This window comes from Accipiter gentilis, chromosome 1 (assembly GCF_929443795.1).
Source record: "Accipiter gentilis chromosome 1, bAccGen1.1, whole genome shotgun sequence".
NCBI lineage: Eukaryota > Metazoa > Chordata > Aves > Accipitriformes > Accipitridae > Astur > Astur gentilis.
In genome coordinates, this window is record NC_064880.1 from 33843631 (window position 1) to 33865642 (window position 22012).

Sequence of the window (22012 nt, forward strand, 5' to 3'; positions counted from 1 at the left end):
GTGCAAAGACAACTATTATGGTTGCTTTTCCCATGGCCCAAGAATCACCCTTCAATTACTTTTTGTTTATTCTATTCTATTCTATCATGAGTGAACTTCAGAAAACAGTCAGCTGGATGATTGTTGGCATGCTGCCATCTCACAAACAGTTTCTTACTGTCATTTTATTTCAGACTTTCATCACCTTCCATTCTCTTCCATTTGTTTCAAGTCACCCTTTATGGAGGCTGCTGGCCTTCCCATGCATATCTGTATGGTAGTTAATACAGAGGGTGTAGTGTCCTGTTGTGTCTCTGGATAATAAGTCATTTTAATCTAAAACAATACTATTTAAAAAATAAAGATGTAGATCTGAGAGTAAGTCTGTATATGTTTTGTTAGAGGAGTGCATTTTTATGTAGGCATTCAGATTCTGTTACTGAATAACTGTAACTGCTACATGCATTTTATATGTTAGTGGCCCATACATCAATTTTAGTGCCTCTGCGCTGCAATAATTTAGATAGAATTCTTGTTGCAAAATGTGCCAAGATTTGAATTTTCAGTAACTGGTTCTGTGTATTTTAGACCAAGTTTTGCTTTTTTGTGTTGACATTTTTGCAGTTTCCTTCTGTTCTGACAACAGACAAAACATAATTTCCCTTTCAAAAATAAAATTGCTTTGAGGCTCAGAATATATATGCTATGTTATATGCATATGTACGTAAATTATGTATACCATTCTATGTATGTATATATTGTTCAAGGGGATCAAATAGGCCAAAAGCTTGTCCAAGCACAAGAAAGCGTTTTACTCGCCCACACTTGAAGAATATTGCTTTTAGTTGTTGGTACATTATGGTCATCATATAAACTCTGCGGGAAGTTGGCTAATATAATATCATTTATGTATTGGCAGATTTAGAACTTACTGTTCTAAATGATCAGTATGTAGAAACTTGCAGTTCCCTCTAGGCAGCAGTGGAAGTAGATTGTGAGCCTAAATTTTCAGTTACTAAATTAGTAGCAATAGAATGACTGATGATTTACTTGGTGTGGATCTTAATTTCTTCTTCAAAGCTATGCTTTTTTACCTATTTATGTTCTTATCATGGTATCATCTGTGCATCAGTACCGTGAGAGTCTTCCAGAAATTTCTTCTAAGAACTTCACTTATCTGCACTTCATCTCTATGATTCGTCAGCCCTGCTTAGTTGTATGTATATACTTAGGGTGTTTTGGGCAGTATACGGAAGGTTTTCATAAAAAGATAAGTTTTTAATCATTCACTAACATTGTCACATTATTCAATCTTATTCTCTGTGATTGCTAGAAAATTGGTAATTGCTACACTAGCAATCATAGAAAATTTGTCTGGAATGACCCTCAATGAAGGAGGTGTAGCTATACCTGTGTCATTCCTGACACACAATACTATATGGTTGAGTGAATATCGGATACTTTCAATATATTCCACTCATCCTTCCTATGCAGAAGGTTCAGCTCACTCACCAGAAGTGGCTTGTTTCTGACACTGGGTAGTGAGACTTTGAGCAGCTAGCTAGCTGAGCTGGTGTAGCAAACCACTCCAGGCCGGCATTTGCAGAATGATAACACTGAAGCTCATGACCTCTTCTCGGTTTGGTGGCTGACGACAGAAGGTGCTCATGATGCCAGTGGTCAAATTAAAGACCAGGTCTCTAAACAAACTCTGGTTGAGTTTTGTGAGCACGTGGCAATTCTGTGATCAGTTGTCATTGCTGGTTACCATTCTGGACAAGAGTTTAGTGCACCCTACTGGTAGTATGGCACCTTTCACAAGGAACCACTCTCCCTTACTATGAAGAAAGCTATGAGTGATGGCTGCTGCCTGAGAAAAACAGAAAGATAAATAGTTATTATTTGCATATTTGATGTCAGTATTTTGAATGAAAAGCCATGCACTCCTTATGCAAAAATTGAATATGTGGTAAAGTGTTCAGCTATTTAGATTACTGTTTAAAAAAAAAATTGCTTCTTTATTTTAGCTTGGATTAATAGTTTGCATTTATCCAGATCTGGATATCTGTCTTCAAACTACATGATTTCTCTGGTTTGCCCCAGGATTGATTCAGTGACCTTGAATAATCTTTCAACTACCTAAGTGTATAATCCCATTTTCCATGAGAGTGCAGTTATGTTAGATAGAAATGGGATTTTATGGTCTTGCAGTAACTTATTTAACCTAAATTTAAAGATTGTTCCATATAGTCTGAGTGATTCTATTTCTTGTGAACGTGACTTATTTCTGCTGATGATTTGAGAGAGCCTCCTCAACTAGCCACAGAGGGCAAACACATGGACAAGTATGCTTAGAGGTTGCATCTTTGTTGAAGAAATGGAACCATCATAGTGGCTTTGTGGAGAACTAGACATCACTGTTAGGACAGGGAAAATGCATCTTCACATCACAGAAATAAAATTATTTGGTTCTGAGTAAGAGAAAGTCACATAATTTCTGTACACAGTTTTGCATTTCTTCATCCAGATAAATGGCAGGTAAGTTGGACCATATAATCAGAAAAGTACGTGCATAACACTTCCTATTACCAAGGATTATGCTCCACTATGATTACATCCAACTCTGGGATTTTTCTGCTTAGTTAGAAATGCTTAAATACATCTGCAGCAAACTGTGTCTTCTCCCCTACAAACTGGAGTTTTGCTTGTTGTCTCTGCAAATTGTTGATATTGGTATTAATGTGTAAGAAATGAGAGATGACTAGTAGATATGATGACACTTATTTAACATGAAAATGAAAATGAACATGAAAATGAACCTATGGCAGAATGTTGATGTGTCCTGTTCTACAAAGTTGGAGAGCAATATTGCTTAAAAATCTCTCCAAGAAGTGCAGGATGGTAAAGCAATTTACTGTGCCATTACTGGTTTTCAGAATGCACAGGACAGATTGTGCAATGTGTTTTATTATAGGGGATTTCGCATAGTCCAAAATCATTATCTCCTACAACAATTTTTCATGGTATATGCTAATGAAGTAATAAAATGTAAAGACCTTTTATCTAAAATAACACTTAGCTGCTGCTTTGTTCTACTTTTATGTAGCATCTGGGTTCTTCTGTGCAATTTTTTATCTTAGGGGAGTGTATTAGATTTAATTCAATGGAAGCAGGAAACTACTTTTGAAAGAGAATGGCTTAACATCATGTCAAGTGCAATAAATGCAAAATATCACCATGATACCTGATAATGAATTACAGTCTTGTAGACAAGGTTCAGTATAAAATACTGCTAGTAATCTGCAGTAGTAATCTGCTTTACTCATCGATTTGCTTTAAGTCTACTATTGCCTATATTGAGTGTTCATCTGCATAAAAAAGTGTATGAATCCTGTAGTATATCTCAAAAATCTATGAGTATGTTGTCTTAGTCATAATGAAAAGTCTTCAGTACAGCAATCAATCATATTTTTTCCTCAAGCTATCTAGTGGGGCATACCTCATTTGTTAGTATTAAAAATGTTACCTGTACAGATTTGTGCTGGTGCTGGTACTGAGCAAAGGTCTTTTGTGAAGAGGTCATCTGCACTTTCTCAAATTGTTTCCTCACTGCTGCCAGGCCACCAGGCACAGTACAGAACTTGGTTTTCTCTGAAGTCTAGAGTGATAAAATAAGGCCAGTTGTTTTCCATTTGCACTAAGAACGTACTTCCACAAGTTGATTTTTTTAAAAGTAGTTAATAACAGTATGCTATAATGCTTATAAATTTCAGATGGAAAATCTGGAAACACTTGGTTATGTCTGTAGCCTCTTATAGGCAACTTCCACTGACATCATCTGAAAATCCTACTTATTTTAACAGTACACATGAATTAATATTAGCATACAGAATAGATACAGTAATAAGACAGTTATTTTTCAGGTGTTGTCACCAAAATACAAAACATATACATACTGTTAACATTAACTGTTTAATCTCATTGGCCCATTTTAGGACTCTTGCTTGTCAACCAAAAATTAGGACCTGCAAATTATGAAGTTCTTTTGGAATTTTGCAGTCTAGAATTTATTTAACACTAGCTGCTAAATGCTCCTTTGTGAAATAGATCCTGCTGGTGTAGCTGCATGTTCATCTCTGCCTAAACTAGTGTCTGAGGACTCAGTGGTTTCCTCTGTAGTTTCAGGGATCAGCCATGTATTTTCAGCCACGTAATACTCTGTCTTTGCCGGAATGACCCGGACAATTATAAATACTGTTTCTGGCAAGTTCATAGACCACTGCACAGGAGCCATACATTGTGATTTGGAGACCTAAAGGCCAATGTGTATTTGAAAAATGTGCATGTTTGGCCTGAATCTTTAGCACCAAAAGGAGTAGGTTCCATCTACTTGATTGTCAGTAGCAATTGCTTTCCAGAACAATCCTTCTCTGCTCTTCCTCTTCTACTTGTCTGAGTTTTGTTGCATTCAGAGTTGCCACCTGGCCCTCTCTGTATTTTTTCAATAGGTATTGTTGAAAAAACATACAGAGAGCTTCAAGCAGTCCTTTGTGAGATGATCTTTCTTCACTAACAACAGTGCCAAAGGTCACAAGAGTGCCCTTACACCTTCAGGCTCCCTGTTCTAGTTCTGTTCCTTATGTGTTACCTCTTAGATGGTACTAGAGCAAAGCTTTCAGCATTTGAGCTTTTTAAACAGTATGCACAAAATAAACCAGCTAATAATTAGAAATAGCCTTGTAATGAAAGTTACTAAGTAAACTTAGGTTTAGTGCTTACACCTGATGAGTAAGCAAGCAGATCATAAAAAACAGATTTATTGGTTTTTTATCCCTGTGATGAAGGTGTCACGATTCTATATGTACGTGGATGTGTGAATGTGAAAAGTAATTATTTTAGTGTATGAACATTTCAGGCACACCGTGCCAGCCATTTGGAGATATTTAGAGGGGGTAGATGCTGTTACGGGTCCTTTAAGGAAACATATTAATTCTCTTTAAAGGAAATGGATGTACAATTCCTTTTTCAGGCAACCATCCATTTCAGCAAGAAATTGCGCAGACTTCCAAAGTGTAAATGAAGTACTCAACACAGTTAGGTTGGGTTAGGCTTCACGCAGTTCTTTATGAGAGAGAGCAATAACTTCAGCAATGTTTCCAATTGCAGGAGTCCAATTGCAGGTTCCAGTTGGAACGTTCTCAGCCAAGTGAACTGCAGGAATCTGCTCCAAATACACACAGGCAATTAGGAAAGAAGGAAGTCAGCAGGCAGGAATTTGGTGGTTGGAAAACACTTGGACTCTGGTGAGTATGGCTGGTGGCTGTTTTCACTACATGGGTTCTGGGCTATCCAAGCACCCAGAAGGTCCCTTCAGCTGCTGCAGACCACTTCTCCCAAGACCAAAGTGCACTTAAGACTGGGAATCCTACAGCTCTTCTTGCATATATGGACAAAGATGCTGGTTGGTGAGAGCTGAATTATAGTCCTTCTTTTGCCAGATACACTCTCTGATTTACAGAAATTACTGTGGCCTAGTTTACAGCAAGAAAAAGGTGTTCTTCTCATGTGCTGAAAGTTTAGCATGAACAAAGACCATTGTCATTCTAACATTGTAGCAAGCCAGCATAACGCCTCCGTTTCCTGATACAAGGGGGTTGAATTACAACTTCTTAAAAATACACTTTTTACCCCTTAGTATTTCTGCAGAACTGGGGCAGATTTTCCTGGCTGAGATCTGAAGACCCTATTTTCAGGTATTGCTGACTGATAATTAAATGTGTGGTGATGTGGTCTTGCTCTATTTTAATAGATTATAAATTCTGTTAGCCAAATGCGCTACTTGGTATTAATATTAAACTTTGCTGTAAAATACCTAATCCCTATTGATAGACATGTAGAGACATGAGTAAGTAAATATTTTGTAAATATTTTTTCATATAATGCCCATTTTTTAATAATTTCACTATAAAAGAATACTTTTTCATACACCTTGTCTCATAGAGCTGCTCTTTTAAAATGCAGCAATTTCAAATTCTTTAGTTTGAACAGCAAGAGGTCTAAACTTAATGTGCTTTTGAATATGATTTTATTATTTGGTAATATTTTTAGCAATGCAGAAACAGCTGGGTTTTGTCATTATGAGCTGAAGGAATAACTGTGTTGCTAATCTGTCTCAAGCCTATGGTCCTAATAAATGCAGTGCATGCAACAGTGGAATAAAAAGAACAGTCCTTCCAATCAATTAAAGGGAATTGTCCAAATGACCAAAGGTATATAGCATTAAAATTCTCATTCAGTAGAGACAGAGACTGATGCATCAATATGTTTGCTAAGTTGATTTGGTAATTTAGGTTTCAGATTTTGATCCCCATAGTGGTCCATCAGTCAGCTTAAGTAAATAAACAAATAAGAGCACAGAGCTAAGAGGATAAGGAACCATTGATATCTTACACGAGCAAAGGAGTTGCTGCTGTCTCTCTCGGACACAGCAGCCTTGTACATAGCCATTCTTTCTTTCAAAGAGACAGTCTCCTGGAAATCCAGCGGTATGTTATCAGCCCTGGGAGTGTTCTCTTTAGGTAGTCCTCTTACAGGTTTGCGAGAACCCACTGTAAGTACAAACAGACATCATTTTCTAAGAAGGAAACAGGTACCTTTTTTTCCAAATCTTGAAAGAAAAGCAGTAGTAGAAAGGAGCAGTATTATAAACTTTTTAGCAACTGTATCTTATTTTCAATTTAGAACTTACTGAGTACAGAAAAAATTAATTCAATGAAGTTTTTGAAACTGGTGGAAATTCCTTGGGGAAATAACAAAAAGCTTTTTTTAAAAAAACCCCAAACTTACAATTTTAACAGCAAGCATAGTATATTTTTCTTGATAGTGTTACATTTGCATTATTTTATACTGTAAAAAGTAATTTTAAGTACTACAAATAACCTATTATAATTAGATATGTTCTAATTAGCTTTATACATTATAGTATTCATTTGCTTAACAGAGTATGTTCCGGATTGATTGTAGATTTCATTTGTTTACTGATATTGCATTAGAGTATGTTTTAGTTGGTTTAGTACTACTAAAACCTTATTGAAAATTATCTAAATTACTAACAACATTTAAAACTTATTCCAAGGTGTGAAGGTTATAGACTTATCTATAAGCATCTGCAATTCAGCCACAGTGAATCTGGAGACAACAGTCCAGAGTACTCCTGAAAGAGCAGTACTGAGTTACTAGCACTAGGAATTTTTTTTGCTGCTGCTTTCTACATTCATGTGACTGTATTAGAAGAATTCCATATACCCAGAAAAATGCCTTACATTTAGCCTAAAGCTATTCTTCCTTCTTGTTTCATACAAAGGGGAAAAAAGTATGTTCTGAGCATCTTTCTTGTCTGCGATCAGAGGCAGAAGAGATTTCATATAATCCCACAGGCTGGAAGTTCCTCTTGTCCTGCCAAGGTTTTTCTACAGTGCATGGAAAATTGGGTTGAATGACATTGGACTTCTGTAACCATTACACCCCCTTCCTTTTTGGGAGGAGAGGGAATTTTAAGACTTCAATAAGATATATTTTTAGTAAAGCCACCAGAATCTAATTTTTTAATCCTTGTGCTTGTGCTGCACATATCAGAGCACCCTGATTTTCCCTAAATCCATCTGTATTTCTCCTTGTCCTTGCATAATAGGACAAAATAAATTTGTTGCAACCTGCATTGCTCTTTTTTAAACAATTTTATTTTCTGAAAGTACAGAAACAGACTGTAGCTGAACAAAATTATCTCAAAAAACCCCACCAAAACCTACCCTCTCCCCCCGACCCAAGCATGATATATCTTGGCATTTCTTAAAGTTGTGGAAATTACTGACTTAAAAAAGGAGAGAAGGGGGCAGGAAGAAACAGTATAGATACATCCTCCTGTTCTATGTATTTAATTCAAGCCAGTAGGTACCCAAACTAAAACCTTAAAATCCATTTCCAAAAAAGAAAGGAAAGTCAAAAAAGAAGCTTCATATGTGTGCTTTCTGCCAGCCATTGGAAATTTACTTGTATTCTTATATATTCTGGCACTGCTGACAGCTTGTCTTCCTCAGCTTGTCTGAGTGTGCTTTGTCACTTTTTTGCAGCACAGGGCTGGGCTGTTTTTTTTTTAAATAACATATTTATGTTTACTGTCTACAATTCATTTATGCTTTTTTCATCTTGCTCGTGATTTGAAGACTTATTAAATTAAGCAAATCAACTCGCTTGACATAATTTTGCTAAGAAATGAGTAACTTCTCTTAGTACAGTGTTGGCTGTCTCATAATGTGCGTATAAAACACCAAGGACATAGTAGAGTGCACTTGCCTTTTCTACTAAACAGTGCAAACCAACACCATTTATGGAATTAGATTTCCTTTAGAAAGAAAAGAAAATCTTCAAAATCCTCTCCTAGGCATTTTTTTGTTGTTGTTGATTTTTAAGACAAAATTCCCAGTGTCCTGAAATGCACCACTCAGTGAAGACCAGCTCCACCGAATCCCTTCCTGGAGCAAGTAGAGGGTCACAACTGATTTTGGTTTATCGCCATGCATATAGGATGGAACTTGGTGGCTTGTTTTAGGGCCTGAGGCCTGTACAGCATTTGTGAGAGTCAACTCCTTGTTCTGGAAGCCTAACTGTAATACATACTGTTATAGATAGTGAGGGGAGACCTTATCCCTCTCTACAACTACCTGAAAAGAGGTTGTAGTGAGGTGGGTACTGGTCTATTCTATCAAGTAACTAGTCATAGGATGAGAGGAAATGGCCTCAAGTTGCGCCAGGGGAGGTTTAGATTGGATATTAGAAAAAAAATTCTTTACCGAAAGGGTTGTCAGGTGTTGGAACAGGCTGCCCAGGGAAGTGGTTGAGTCACAGTCCCTGGAGGTGTTCAAAAAACACGCAGATGTGGCACTTCAGGACATGGTTTAGTGGGCACAGTGGTGTTGGTTTGACGGATGGACTTGATGATCTTAGAGGGCTTTTCCAAACTAAATGATTCTATGATTCTATATCCATTACAAAAACATGTGCCAGGTCAATCACATTTATTCATACCTAAGTTGGTTCACTTTTGATTATTGTATTGTTTTACTAAGGCAGTGGCTGAGAACAGAACAGATACAAATAAAAAATTTCCCCATTTTCTTTTGAAGTACCTGCTCTTTCCCTTTTAACACTGTGAAATGCAGCAACAAAAGAGACTTCCGAAAAGCTATCTGTTCACCTCCACAGAACAGAGTGCCAGGGAAGGGGTATCCAACCAAACAGGAAGAATTCCAAGGCACATCTGGCCTTTCTGCCTGTTCACTGTAAAACTGTTTGGCTGGCATAGGTGTTCAAGGTCCAGATATAGCAAACAAATATAACAAACAACTCTGATCTTCAGTAAACATCAGACATAGATGCAGACATGCGTAGAAGAATGGTCTCAGTGTAAACATACTCAGTTTCTTAGTATTTGTACCTGACCCTACTCATAACTTACACGAGGATAATTTTCTTTTTTATTAGGCTTATCCCATGCAGTATATTTGCATATTGCATACAATCGTGATAGGCAAAAGAATTGCTACAGCTCAAGAAAGAATAATAGCAGTAAGAATCAGTGAAAGTCATCTGGAAGGAAAAAAAAAAGGTTTTCAGAGAAAGCAGAAATCAGAAGAGAGAGAAAATTGCTGTTTTTCAAGTAAGAAGTCTGTACATTAAACCAAATCTAACCAAAACAAGGGAAAGGTTGAAAGTATGCTTTGGCAACACAGAGGGATAGTCCACCGTAGCCAACCAGTGTCAGTTTGTTTTTAAAGGCAGGTTGAATTATGTAAAAGACTACTACCAGCATGATATTTATAAGCCATTGCTTTAATTCTCAAGTGTGTTTAGGAGTTTAAAGACTTTATTGGTATTGTTCTGATTCAACAAGGAATTCGTGGATTCTACCTAATCGTAAGCATGTGAATAGTTTCATTAAATTCAATGGGAATACTCATGTGCTAAAAGTTAGACATGTGATTTAATTCCTTGCTGATTTGGGGCCAATGAATTTAATGGGCTGTTTTAAAAAACATTTTAATAGATACATATTATTAGCCACCTAGGGAGTGAAGGTAATAGCAACTATTCTCTTAGCTTTAAAACAGGAAATGCCCTCTCTTTAGAAGCTAGTTGTTTTAATAGTGTCATGTGAAACTCTTTGTGATAGTATGAGAGATTATGTGATCTAGGCTTTTGCTCATTCAGGAGAACTTAAAGGTGTAATATCTTCTGAGTCTTTCAGGGATAAATGTGTGCTTGTGATGAAATAGTTTGTAAGAAGAGCCTTATGTTTACGAAGGTGAGGTATGCCAACAAAAAGCTGTTTGCCTTTGTCATATGGGACTCATACAATAGTATCTATTTCAGAGAATTTAATTCTTTTATTAATGATGTTACATCAATTCTTTAAAGTAAAGAGCTTCACAAATCTTCTGTGCATAATAGGACTGGAGAATTCTGGCTTTCTGCCATTTTTTCCAGTGATATGACTACATTAGCTATCCGTTATGGGCTTCTCCATTTTTTCACAATAGGTTGAACAGCAGTATGAGCATTGCCTTCATTGTTTCTCAGTGGATACAACAGAAGTTGTTGTTACCCAGTCACAGAGCTAGATGTAAATGTTGCTCAATACCTCTTCTAGGAAAATAAGATTTTGGCATAACTGAAACATTTAGCAAAAAGTTCCATAGCACTTTAGTGGTTTGAGGATATTGTTCTTGCTGAAAAATTGAAGCAAGTTGACATATATTGTCATTGGTTATAGAAAACTCAAATCTCATGGTGATGGGAGAAATAATCTATGGATCAGCATTATCTTATATTTTTCAGGACTGGAATATTTATTCAAGTGCAGAGTTGCAGATTTCAGTGCCTAACTTCAGCTATTAGAAGTTTAAGAGTTTTCACCAGTGCTTTCAAACACTCAAATGAGTCTGTAGGGAATTTACTTCTCATAAGACTCTCTGAATGCAAAATGGGGTATTATGGCTCTCACAGGAGCATAGAAAAACATTATCCCCTAGGGGTCTGTCACATTTTTAGAAAAAGCTTCATTTGTAAGAGGCATGAATTGTTGACTGTGCATTTTTACATAGTTCATATTCTTTGTTATTCCTGGTGGACCTAAAAATGCTTCTGAAACATACTGTGCCCAATTTAGACTCAGAGGCAAAGCGGGTATGGAATGCAGGATTACATTCTCTTGTTAGAGAAGAAAAAGAAAGGCTTTGAACTAGAAGACTCTAAAAGGAGAAGGGGGGGCGGGGGGGGGGGGGGGGGGGGAGGTCCTTACAACCATATTATAAAAAAGATACCTAAAAAACTTGAGAAGATGTAGAGAAAAGCCACCAAAAAAAAATACTCCCACATGGAGAACTGCAGCTGTATCTAGTTGATGGAGGAGAAGGATATGGGGTGATATGGTCATAATGTATAATCATCCTTCCAAGAAGAAATGAGCAGGTGTTAAAAATCTCTTTAATTTGGTAGGAAAAAAAAGGAAAAAAGGATAACCAATGGCTGAAAGTTAAACCTGATAAAAGACCAGGTATTTAGTTTGAACAATAAGCATAATAAACTTAGCAACATTAGCTAGAAAAGGTCTTGTGCACTGAAATTTCCTTCTCCCTTTGATCTGCTAGAGTCTGGAATTGCTAAACATGCAGGCTAAACATTTTCTGATCAAAAAAAGAGCAGAGTCAGTAATTGGTTGATACTGTGTAGATGGCTTATTAATTTTATTGGCAGAGTGGACAAGTCTTTTTGTGCTATTTAGTTGGGTAGTCTGTTGTTTCACATAAAGTGAAGTGCTAGACACTCAGAAGTCAATATGTGATTTTCTGTCAGAAAATTTTATCATCCATGTTCTTTCTCTGTTAAAACAAACCATAACACAGATACATACACTCTTTGATACCATTAAGCAGCAGTCTCCAAAGGGGGATGTGCGCACCCTGGGGCCTGTGCAAGACAGTCCATTGGGGTGCAGGAAAAAAATATTTTTTGTAAATAAACACTTTTTAAAGGAAAGTGTTTTTGTGTTTTGTTTTTTTTATTTCATCCATCATCCTTCTTTAATACCTATTTGTGTGAATGTTGCCTAACATACATAATGTATTAGTAGAGCAGTACAAGTATACAATTTGTAAATAAATACATCTATCAACATTGGGAGTGCATGCTCAAAAATGTTTTAGTGATAGGGGTGCACCATTAAAAAGGTTTGGAGACCACTGCCTTAAGAGTAAAGCAAGACATCAGATCAACATGGTAATGCTAACCTTCAGAGCTGTTGCTGTGGCCATTTTCTGATGACATCTTTTCAAAGATTGCTCTCCCTCTTTTCACGCTAGACTCTTTTGGAGAAATGACAGAATGGCCTCCAGGCTGAGTCTTTGCTGTTGATGAAAGTGAACTTCTCTCACTTTCTGTTTCCTGTTAGAAGACATCAAGAGGATGTGTGTTAAAAGCTATTGGTAGGAAACAGATGTTGGCTTTGGGGGGAGGAGAGCATATGAAGAGGCAGCAGATTAGAAGAGGCTGGTATGTAGGGGCAGATGTTCTCCAGAATACCATAGGGTGAATTTCTGTAGCACTGCAGGCTGTGGATTCGTGTGTGCTGCCCAGTTTATGCTTCAACAGACAGTGATGCTTGGAAGTTTTCTTTTGCCATTTCTTGCATGTGGTTTCTTCCACAAGAGAAGAGTGGTGGTGGTGGTAAGGATCACAATAAAGACATCAGTTGCTCGTTTAAACACTATTTGTACATAGAAAAGTTGACAGAGGGTATTTTATTAATTTCATTTACTGATATGTAAGAATATGTAAAACCAACAAATGATGGCTTGAAGATCAGATGTACATGGGCATTTGTATTTCAGAGATTTGATTTTCAATTCTGCTGTGACCTATCAACTGAATTTAGCTTATCAAAATAGTGGGCCAATGTTCTATGCAGATAGTTTACACAATATCATTAGTATCTCACCATCACACTGTGGCCTCAGCCTTTTGAGGCAAAATAAGTGAATTATAGCTAAGCAAGACTTTAATGTGTCAAAGCTGGTATTCTGGGGTGCTTCTCCTTCCTTCCATGCAATATGCTACTCAGTATGGAGTTGGACACAACGGCTATAAAACCTCAACTACAGCTCTTATATTAAGTAAATAACTGAAACAGCTGGAGTAGCAAAAATATGCTTTTTTTTTTTGCAAGGGAATAACATGAAAGGTTCACTGCGTGTCCACTTCTGCTGTCCCTATAAAAGAGGTGGTGATATCCAAAAAGAAAGTGGATAGGTGGTTGGTCTGGTGACTGCATAAATCCCTTCAGTGAGATTTTGCAGCACTTATTTGCCAGAGCCCTAAATTGCTTAAATGGCATACATTTTCAAAATATGCTGCCTTCATTAGACTACTTCCTTTTTATTGTTTGTAGACAGCTTTATTACTGTATACCAATTTAATGCCACCCTTGTATGTGATCTCACTGAAGTCACTCCTAACTGGTTTTAGATTTAGATATTATGCATGGTGTGAAAGAATCAGCAAAATTTGACCCCTGAATTGATTATCCTAGATTGGAGAGTATTTTCCAGTAACTATTTCAAAAAAGAAAAAGAAAAAAAAATTAATGCAATGCAACTTGGTGAATACTCAAATAGAACTCTTACAAAGAAAATAATATAAAATAAATTGTAAAAGCCATTTTCACAGGAACATATAATCAATTACTACATTCACCTTGAATTTTATGAAACTAACAGTGAACAAGCATTGGAAATATACTTTTAAAATGAGTACATCATTAGCACTCAAGGACAATTGTGCTTCACCCATCTTTAATAAATCTACACTTCTCTCATAGCTGCTGATAGCTTTTATCTTAAATATGTGTTGTACTTCATTTCTTGACCTGTAGTCATTCTTTGCAAGAATATTCCTTCCAGTACATGTACAATAGGTTATGTCTTGTGGAAACTCATAATTTTATAACAATCTGTCTACTTCTGTGACTTACAGTAGCTTTTACTTGAGATTAGCTGAAAGATTTTTGCATGATGTGTCAGTATTGAAACAAATGACTGATTAGACCATAGAGGCTAAAGATGTTTTATTACCATGAGTACTGTAAGCCCCTTTTTTTCAGACAAAATGCCTATGCTATCACCAATCATCAGTTATCTTGTCACATCAGGATCTCCGCACCCCCGCATCCCCCAAAAGAGCACTGCTGCTACTGCTTATATGGAATTGAACTTGAAAGGTAATCCAGATAGGCCAGGAGGTACAATCAACACAGTGGAAAACCTAAACGTGGTTAGATTTAAAGGTGGTATAGGGGTTCCTAACCTATGCTGTGGGGTTTGTTGCCTTTTATTCACCAGGCTTACGTAAAATAATTGGTTTAAAACTAATTTGACTTATTCTCTAATTGCTTTTACAGTTAGCAACATATTTTCCTTGGCTATTAAGGAAAGTATTTTTGGAGGGTAATAGGAAGAGAAAGATTTCTGGAGTGCAGAAGGTAGCTGTCTTTCTGCTCCATGACACTTCCTTGTACCCTTCCTCACCAGTCTGTCGGATACTTTCAGGTTGTACGTCCCACTCAGAAATGACGGGCACAGTGCCAGTAAGAGAAACTGTGTCCAGGCTGAGTTACAGTGCAGGCATGACAGTGCAGGTGGGAAGTTGCAGCACAGGTAGGATAGAGAGCTTGGCCAGGACGTAGGTATGCTGGGAGCAATGGGATACTTATGTGTCAAGGGTATCAGGAGACAGCAGGTGGCTGAAATGAATAGGGTATTTTGTGCGGGAAGGGCTATGGCTTCAAACTGCTATTCATTTTGTACCCTTTTTCAGAGTTGGTTATCAGTTACAATTATAACCCAGTATTAATTATGGTATTTTGGTTTAAAACAGCTGAAGAGCTGACCATTATGTGTGAAATCCCGTATGGACAATCTGTGATGCAGAAATGGCTATGCAGGGGAGAAACGGAGGATGGGGGAAGGAGAGGAGAAATAAAAAAAATGCAGCTGCGCATGTTGTTAGATCAGCCTGAACATGTCTGCCTCCTACTTCTCCAGTTCTGCAACCAGCCAGTACCTGGCATAAATGAGAACAGCCTCAGGATCATATTGCCACAGCATTGTGTGTGCTTTCAGTAGTCAACAGCAGAGAATCACTTTAATGTTGTACTAACTTCCACAGTATTAGAACAAAATAGAAAACTCAAAATATACTGCATTTTCAACTACCGTTGGCATCTTTGAGAACAAACTCATCTAGATTATTTTTTTTTATTCCTACTACATTTTTCTGTAGTTACCAGTAACAGCTAAAAAACTTCAGAATTTACTGTTTCTTATTCTTATTCTTGCAAGCTAGGGACAAATATAAATTTGATTTGTATTTTTCTTAGCTCTATTATTTTTATTAAGTTGTAGCTTATTTCTATAACGTTTTTTCAAATTTTCATCTCTGCAGTAGCAATTCCATTACCTACAAAATTTATATAAGTTAGGATTTTTGACATTTATTTTAATAGGAATTTTTTTTAAAAATAATGTATCTTTTTTTACCATTTTTAATATCAATTACAGGAATATTGGCCCTACTTAAGAGATTTTCATGTAAATTCTTTTATGGACAGATTTCTGAGATGTCGGCCACTCTGGCAGAAAGTATTTTCATACAGCTTATTTTCCTGTGTTCAGAAAAGCATGTGTCAAATAAAACTGGAAATCTGGGACAGCACTTACAAATTGCTTAGATAAAAAATATTACCATTTGTCTTTAGCGTTCGATTTTTCCACCTGCAGATTTGTCTAAATCTCAGGTTTTCTTTTGTAGTAAGCATTATTCCCATAATGACGGCAGTGTGCTTTTTATTTGGTATTATTGTAATTTGGAGGTTTCAGTAAACAGTGTCAATTACCAATTCTATGAATTCTCTTTTCAGCTTTATGCCATGATATTAATTTGTCATCCTAGTCCCGTAAAGCATTTTGTTATAGGCGACTGAATGCAATTTACCGTTGCTTCATATTAAGTAGTTTGAGACTGATGTTTATTGTTCCAAATCTTTGTTAATTTGTCTTTTGATTTCTATGTACTGCTGCCTGTAATAATGTACCCCAAAAAGAATAACTATATTTTCCTCTATAATTACACTTACATTTTGGGGGACTGCTAATATATTTATCCACAAAATATACTTACACTGTAGTGGATCTTAATTTTAAATACATTAAATCTCTTTTAGCTGTTTCTAATTAAGTTCTCCTTATTTTCAAAGCTAGTTTTAGCTTTTACCATAACGTTCCACAGCAATCCATATTCCTTAAATCCCTGATATGGTGATTCCCTATACAGGTGAATGGTCCATTTAATGGTGTCTGTGAGGATGGTGCTCTTCTGATATATAGTGATGATGGTCTGGGGCAGAAGAACTGCATGCTTAGCACTGTGCAGAACTTTTTGCTCTAAACAAACCAATTCTATGACCACGTGCATTCTCTTCTGTTCCTTCCTTTCATTGTCACAGTCCCCCTTGCATGACAGTCTCCAACTGCCCTAGCCCCATTTTGCAGACAGCATCCCTGCCTTAGTGGGGCTTCTGAATGATGATTTTCTAGCACTATTGCTCCAGCTGAGGTACTAAAGCTCAGATTTCTTCTCAGAAAACGGTATTTCCTATTGTGAAAAAGTTATTGGAAGGTGTTATGATTACCATAAACTCCTTTTAATCGGGTTAAATTTAATTTGCATACTGTTTTATTGGGGTATCTACCCAGATAACCTAATGACAGTGAATGGCAAAGACATCTGCTTAATAAGGATAGAATTAACATAAATGCCACTTATCGAAAAAGCACTGAGGTAGTGCCAAGAAGTGCTTAATTAGAGGCTAATGTATGCAACTCTTGCAAAAGTTGCCAAATGAAAACTAAAAGAAGAAGAATGTTCTTTTTCTTTCTGATTAATGCAGGGTTCAATTCATGTCAAGCTTTTGTAACTATATGTGTGTTGGTGGGAGCAGGTATTCAGCTGGGACATAGAATGTTGTGTGGAGCACCCTGTTTAACAGCATTTATTCCATTTTTTTGTTGGAGATAATTTGTTGAAACCTGTCTATATTTAAGTAACTTCTATGTGATAACTTCAGTTTTATGTACTGGCTCTGATACTCTGTTTTTGAATGGGCTTCTGAGAAAAAGGTGACACAAGAAGCTATTTTTATGTTCTGATCTCATACTGTAGACATGATGAAAAGAATAAAGCACTGGAGTGCCAAATTTAAAGGAATATGCATGCAGTCATTACATTTAGAAATGCCAGTGATAAAGATTCCAATTTCAGTGGCCTGCTGAGTGAGTATGCTTCATTTAGATAGTGGATTTTCCACTTGCTATCCAGTCCTGCACTAATCTAAAAGTCAGTAAGCCAGAACACATAAAGTTTTAAATAGAGGAAAACTATTTACCAAATTACTACTACCTTTTCTACATACATTGAACTACCTTGGATGGAAGAGGAATTTACAGTCAGTATATTAAATAGATTGCCAAAAGCTACTATTAATGTTCAAAGTATTTAATCTTTTTTTTAAAGGACATCTTTAAGTGTATTCAAAAAATGCACTCATCCCTATCCCATCATGTCTTGACTACTTTTGTTACATGTGCTACCTAAAGGAAAGCTAGCTACCACCTAACTTTCATGTTATATATGGTCTCCACTAAAAGAATGCATGTGTAAGAAGTGACGGAGGGGTAGAAGGAATAGGCCCAAAGAGAAAGGGTAAAAGCGTAAGTTGAAAGGAAGATAATACATCCATAAATGGATGATGAGGTAGGAAACAAGTGGAGCAGTAGGATAAGTGTTTAGAAATCAAATCTGTGGCTTTAAAAATTGTCACATAAAATCTTGATCCATCAATGCATTTTATTGTGATTGTAACTTTAAATACTTGAGGGTTGCTGTTCAAATAATTGTTCTCAGTAGCAATTCAAGTTATACTTAATGTCTAAGCGCTTTGCTGGACTGGCTCCTAACATTTACTATTGCCTACAAAAAAGCTGGCATCTCAAATTCCAATTCAAAACAAGAGACTGCTTCACAAAGAGTAGACAGGAATGATTTGAGGTTAATTCTAATGCTGAACAAGCTGATAATCTCTCCTGTAAATCACTCAATCTCAGTGAAATATAAAAACATAAAAGATGAAGCAACATACTCCTGGCCTGTCTGGAAAAAGCCTTTGGAAATGCTAGCATGAGACAAATCTGTTTCTGATATATTTCTCATTTGTAATTAAAAATATGACGGAAATCCATTCTGGTGCAATTTAGAAGCAGGGAGTGCATGGAATCATGTCCACCATCTGCTGGAATGCTGATGGCATTATTAAGATTGATGACAAACCCCCTAAAGTGACTATTACAGAGGAGTGCTAATAACACCTGCTGAATAAACTCTATGAAGCCAGTAAGCAAACTGTTGAGACAAAGCCACGATTCTCAGTCGATTCTCTGCAATGCACCACTTCACTAAGACAGAATTTCTCAAGAGGCTTTAAAAACCCCCTATGGCTGCCTGGAACCTGCTCATTCATTTTATTCCCAGACCAGCTCCAGAGATGCTTATCCTTTTCAGCTGTTACAGACAGTTTTAAAATAAGAAAGTATTTTCATTTGGAAGAAGGGTATAAAATAACTCTGCTGTATACATGGAACAGAGGCCCTGAAAAGAGTTGGTTGTCAACCTGAGGAAAAAGATCTATTTGCAGAATTGCCATTTATGCTGGTTTTGGCTGGGATAGAGTTAATTTTCTTCATAGTAGCTGGCATGAGGCTATGTTTTGGATTTGTGCTGGAAACTGTTGATAATGCCAAGATGTTGTCATTATTGCTGAGCAGTGCTTACCCAGACTCAAGGCCCTTTCTGCTCCTCACCCCAGCCCACCAGCGAGCAGGCTGGGGGGGCACAAGGAGTTGGGAGGGGACCCAGCTGGGACAGCTGACCCCAACTGACCAGAGGGATATTCCAGACCGTATGACGTCATGCTCAGCATGTAAAGCTGGGGGAAGAAGGATGGGGGTGACATTTGGAGTGATGGCGTTTGTCTTTTCAAGTAACCATTACGGGTGATGGAGTTTGTCTTCCCAAGTCACCTTTAGGTGTGACGGAGCCCTGCTTTCCTGGAGATGGCTGAACACCTGCCTGCCCATGGGAAGTGGTGAATGAATTCCTTGGTTTGCTTTGCTTGTGTGTGTGGCCTTTGCTTTACCTATTAAACTGTCTTTATCTCAACCCATGAGTTTTCTCACTTTTACTGTTCCGGTTCTCTCCCCCATCCCACAGGGGGGGAGTGAGCGAGCAGCTGTGTAGCGCTTAGCTGCCGGCTGGGGTTAAACCATAACGCCATCTGAGAACGGGTCTCTACACTAAGAAAAAAGATTGAGGGGCTAAATTCTGCCTTGAAATGCCTATATATTTCACTCTTAATTACCAAAACTCCCACTGATTTGCCGTTTATCACCATAGCAAAATTGATACAGGGTCCCTGGTCTTACTACTTAAAAAGCAATGGCCTAGTCCTTTGAGCTAAAAAGGTTTTGGCATACATTAAATTATTGAGCTGTTCAGACTCTGTCCTATGGAAGGAATATCAGTTATATGCAGCTAATTGTATTATGTTGATTTGAAATGTTATAGCAGTTTTCACAGTATGATAATGAATATTTGTGCAAAATTAGCAACGTGACCATGGATTAAATAGACAACTGTAGGACATAGAGTAGCTACAGAAACTTCTCTTCCTAAACGAATATTGTGCAATGGTCCATCTCTACTGGTGTTTTTGGAGGACAAAATAGTTGTGTATTTTAGAAACACGTAAGAAAACTGAAGACACAGTTAAGTAATTTGACAGTGACCAAACATGTTTTAATGAGCTTTTTTCAAGCATGTGATATTATAGTGCTTGAGTAACATTTTTTAAAGTAGGCCAGCTACAGTATCTGTAAAAAACTAAATCAAGATAAAATTTATGAAAACTGCAAAATAAAAAACTTGTTAGAAGTAAATCTTACTACAGCTTTTTAAAGCAAATTGAAATAAAATCAGATACAAATCAAACAGAATTTATACTAAGTTGGTACTGGAAGTCTATATAAATCACTGTTAATACATTACCAGCAAACCATGTGGAGTAAGAAGTTCAGATCTGACAGCTGTGTATAATATAAAATATATTAGAAAGAACAGCAACAAACGACTGGAGAGGATATAGGCAGCATAGCTTTGTAACCAGCGTTAACAGGCTACAATTTGGTTCAAGTCATGGAAACTGTTTTCTAAACCAGTGTGATTAGTAAGCAGGAATAATGTCAGAGTTCTTCCAAAATCATGACCTGTGGCAGCATAAAATGCTATCACACCACACAGGAGGTACAAATTAAGATTTGAAACAGAGCAAAAATTAAATACAGTAGCTTTCCTCTTTTATGTCCTCTTGCTTTTTTTCATTTTTTTATTTATATACATGTATGAAACATTTCAAACATGATAGTCTTTCTATTTATATAATAATTCCAAAGAAAATGGAAAAGTTTTACCACAACATTAAAAAAAACCCCAAACCACTTTTGTAAATAATCCTACTCTGTTTTAGCACTATAAAGTTTTATTTAAAGCTTTCACAATAAACTTAGTACATTCTTTGCACTGCAATTGTAAAAGGAACGCTGCTGTATACTAAATTTCCATGTCAGCTCTAAGTTTATACATTTGTTCTTATCTTTTTTTTTTCACTTACAATGTATATTTAGGGATGTAATTTTATAACTCTCAGTGTTTTCACCCTTACAGTGGAAATTCAAGAACCATTATTTTATCAGTGCTACTGTTAATTGCAGATATGGGACGGGAAAAAAAATGTTATTTATTTGGGGTTTCATGAGAGCAAGTGTGGGCTTGGTTTTTTTGTTTGTTTGTTTGTTTGTTTCTTGTAAATTCACTGACAATATATACTTTTCTTTGCATGCTCTCTTGCTGAAATTTACTCAGATTCCGAGGCGTATCAATTTAGACCTCTTAACGTTCTCAAAGTATCTCAGTGTGTGTCTCTGCCTTTAAGCAAAACAAAATAATGACTTTGAAAGTGGTGTTTTCTAACATGATCATTTTGTGTCTAGTATTGCTGCAGACATTTGCATTCCTTCTGTTGTGATTTTCCACAGTCATTTGCTATTTCGTAATTTTTATTATTTTAAATAGCTAGAAATTATTAGAAGTATATTGTGGTGTGAAACAGAAAACAAAAATAACAAAGCAGAAACAAAAGCACTAGCAGAGTGGGGAAGCAAATGATTTTAGAAAATGACTAATGTTTCTAGTTCTTCGTAGGCACTCTATTTTAGCTGCACGTTTGCACATACACCAATTTTCTCCCTTGACCCTCTGCTTTGTTTCCTTCCAAAATATTGCCTGGCTTCTAAGATTTGATAATTTTCCAGTAATACTGAGCATCCCAGTTCCACCAATACCGCTTTTAGAAGCAGGACAGAAGAAGCATTTTCCTTCAGTTTTTCAAGCAACTGAGGCAGATCCCTCTGTTGTAAGCAAGAGCAAAAAGAAAAATGCATGGGCTTAGTCTAACAAAAGACAATTTCTCCCTTAGTAAAAGCTCCAACTAGTTGATGCATTTTAAAGTCTTAAATGTGTTTATTTCCATTAAACATATACTACTTTTAAAAACTTAAACATATGATGTACTCTCTGATATTGCTTCCAAAACTACAGTAAGCAATATGTGTTCAAGTGCCCATAATTTTTCATTTATTCAGTAATAATGCAGGGCACATCAACTGAACCTTCTAAGTCATTTGCTCTGCACATCACCAAGGAGATACATGCTGGGAAGTTTTGGTGAAGTCTACAGCACTCCTGAATTAAAAATTCC

At 36.7% G+C, this 22012-nt stretch overlaps 1 protein-coding gene across 1 annotated transcript in view; it reads right to left on the reverse strand.

Annotated features, from left to right (window-relative positions):
- The window catches only part of XIRP2 (xin actin binding repeat containing 2), a 29866-nt gene extending 13306 nt beyond the window's left edge, over positions 1 to 16560 (reverse strand). The window contains exons 1-4 of the mRNA XM_049803604.1: positions 16360 to 16560; positions 12324 to 12477; positions 6430 to 6587; positions 3506 to 3637 (exon numbers count right to left, since the gene is read on the reverse strand). Of these exons, the coding sequence (XP_049659561.1) occupies positions 3506 to 3637; positions 6430 to 6587; positions 12324 to 12477; positions 16360 to 16560 (645 nt within the window). The remainder of the gene's footprint in view (positions 1 to 3505; positions 3638 to 6429; positions 6588 to 12323; positions 12478 to 16359) is intronic.
- Positions 16561 to 22012: the final 5452 nt, after the last annotated feature.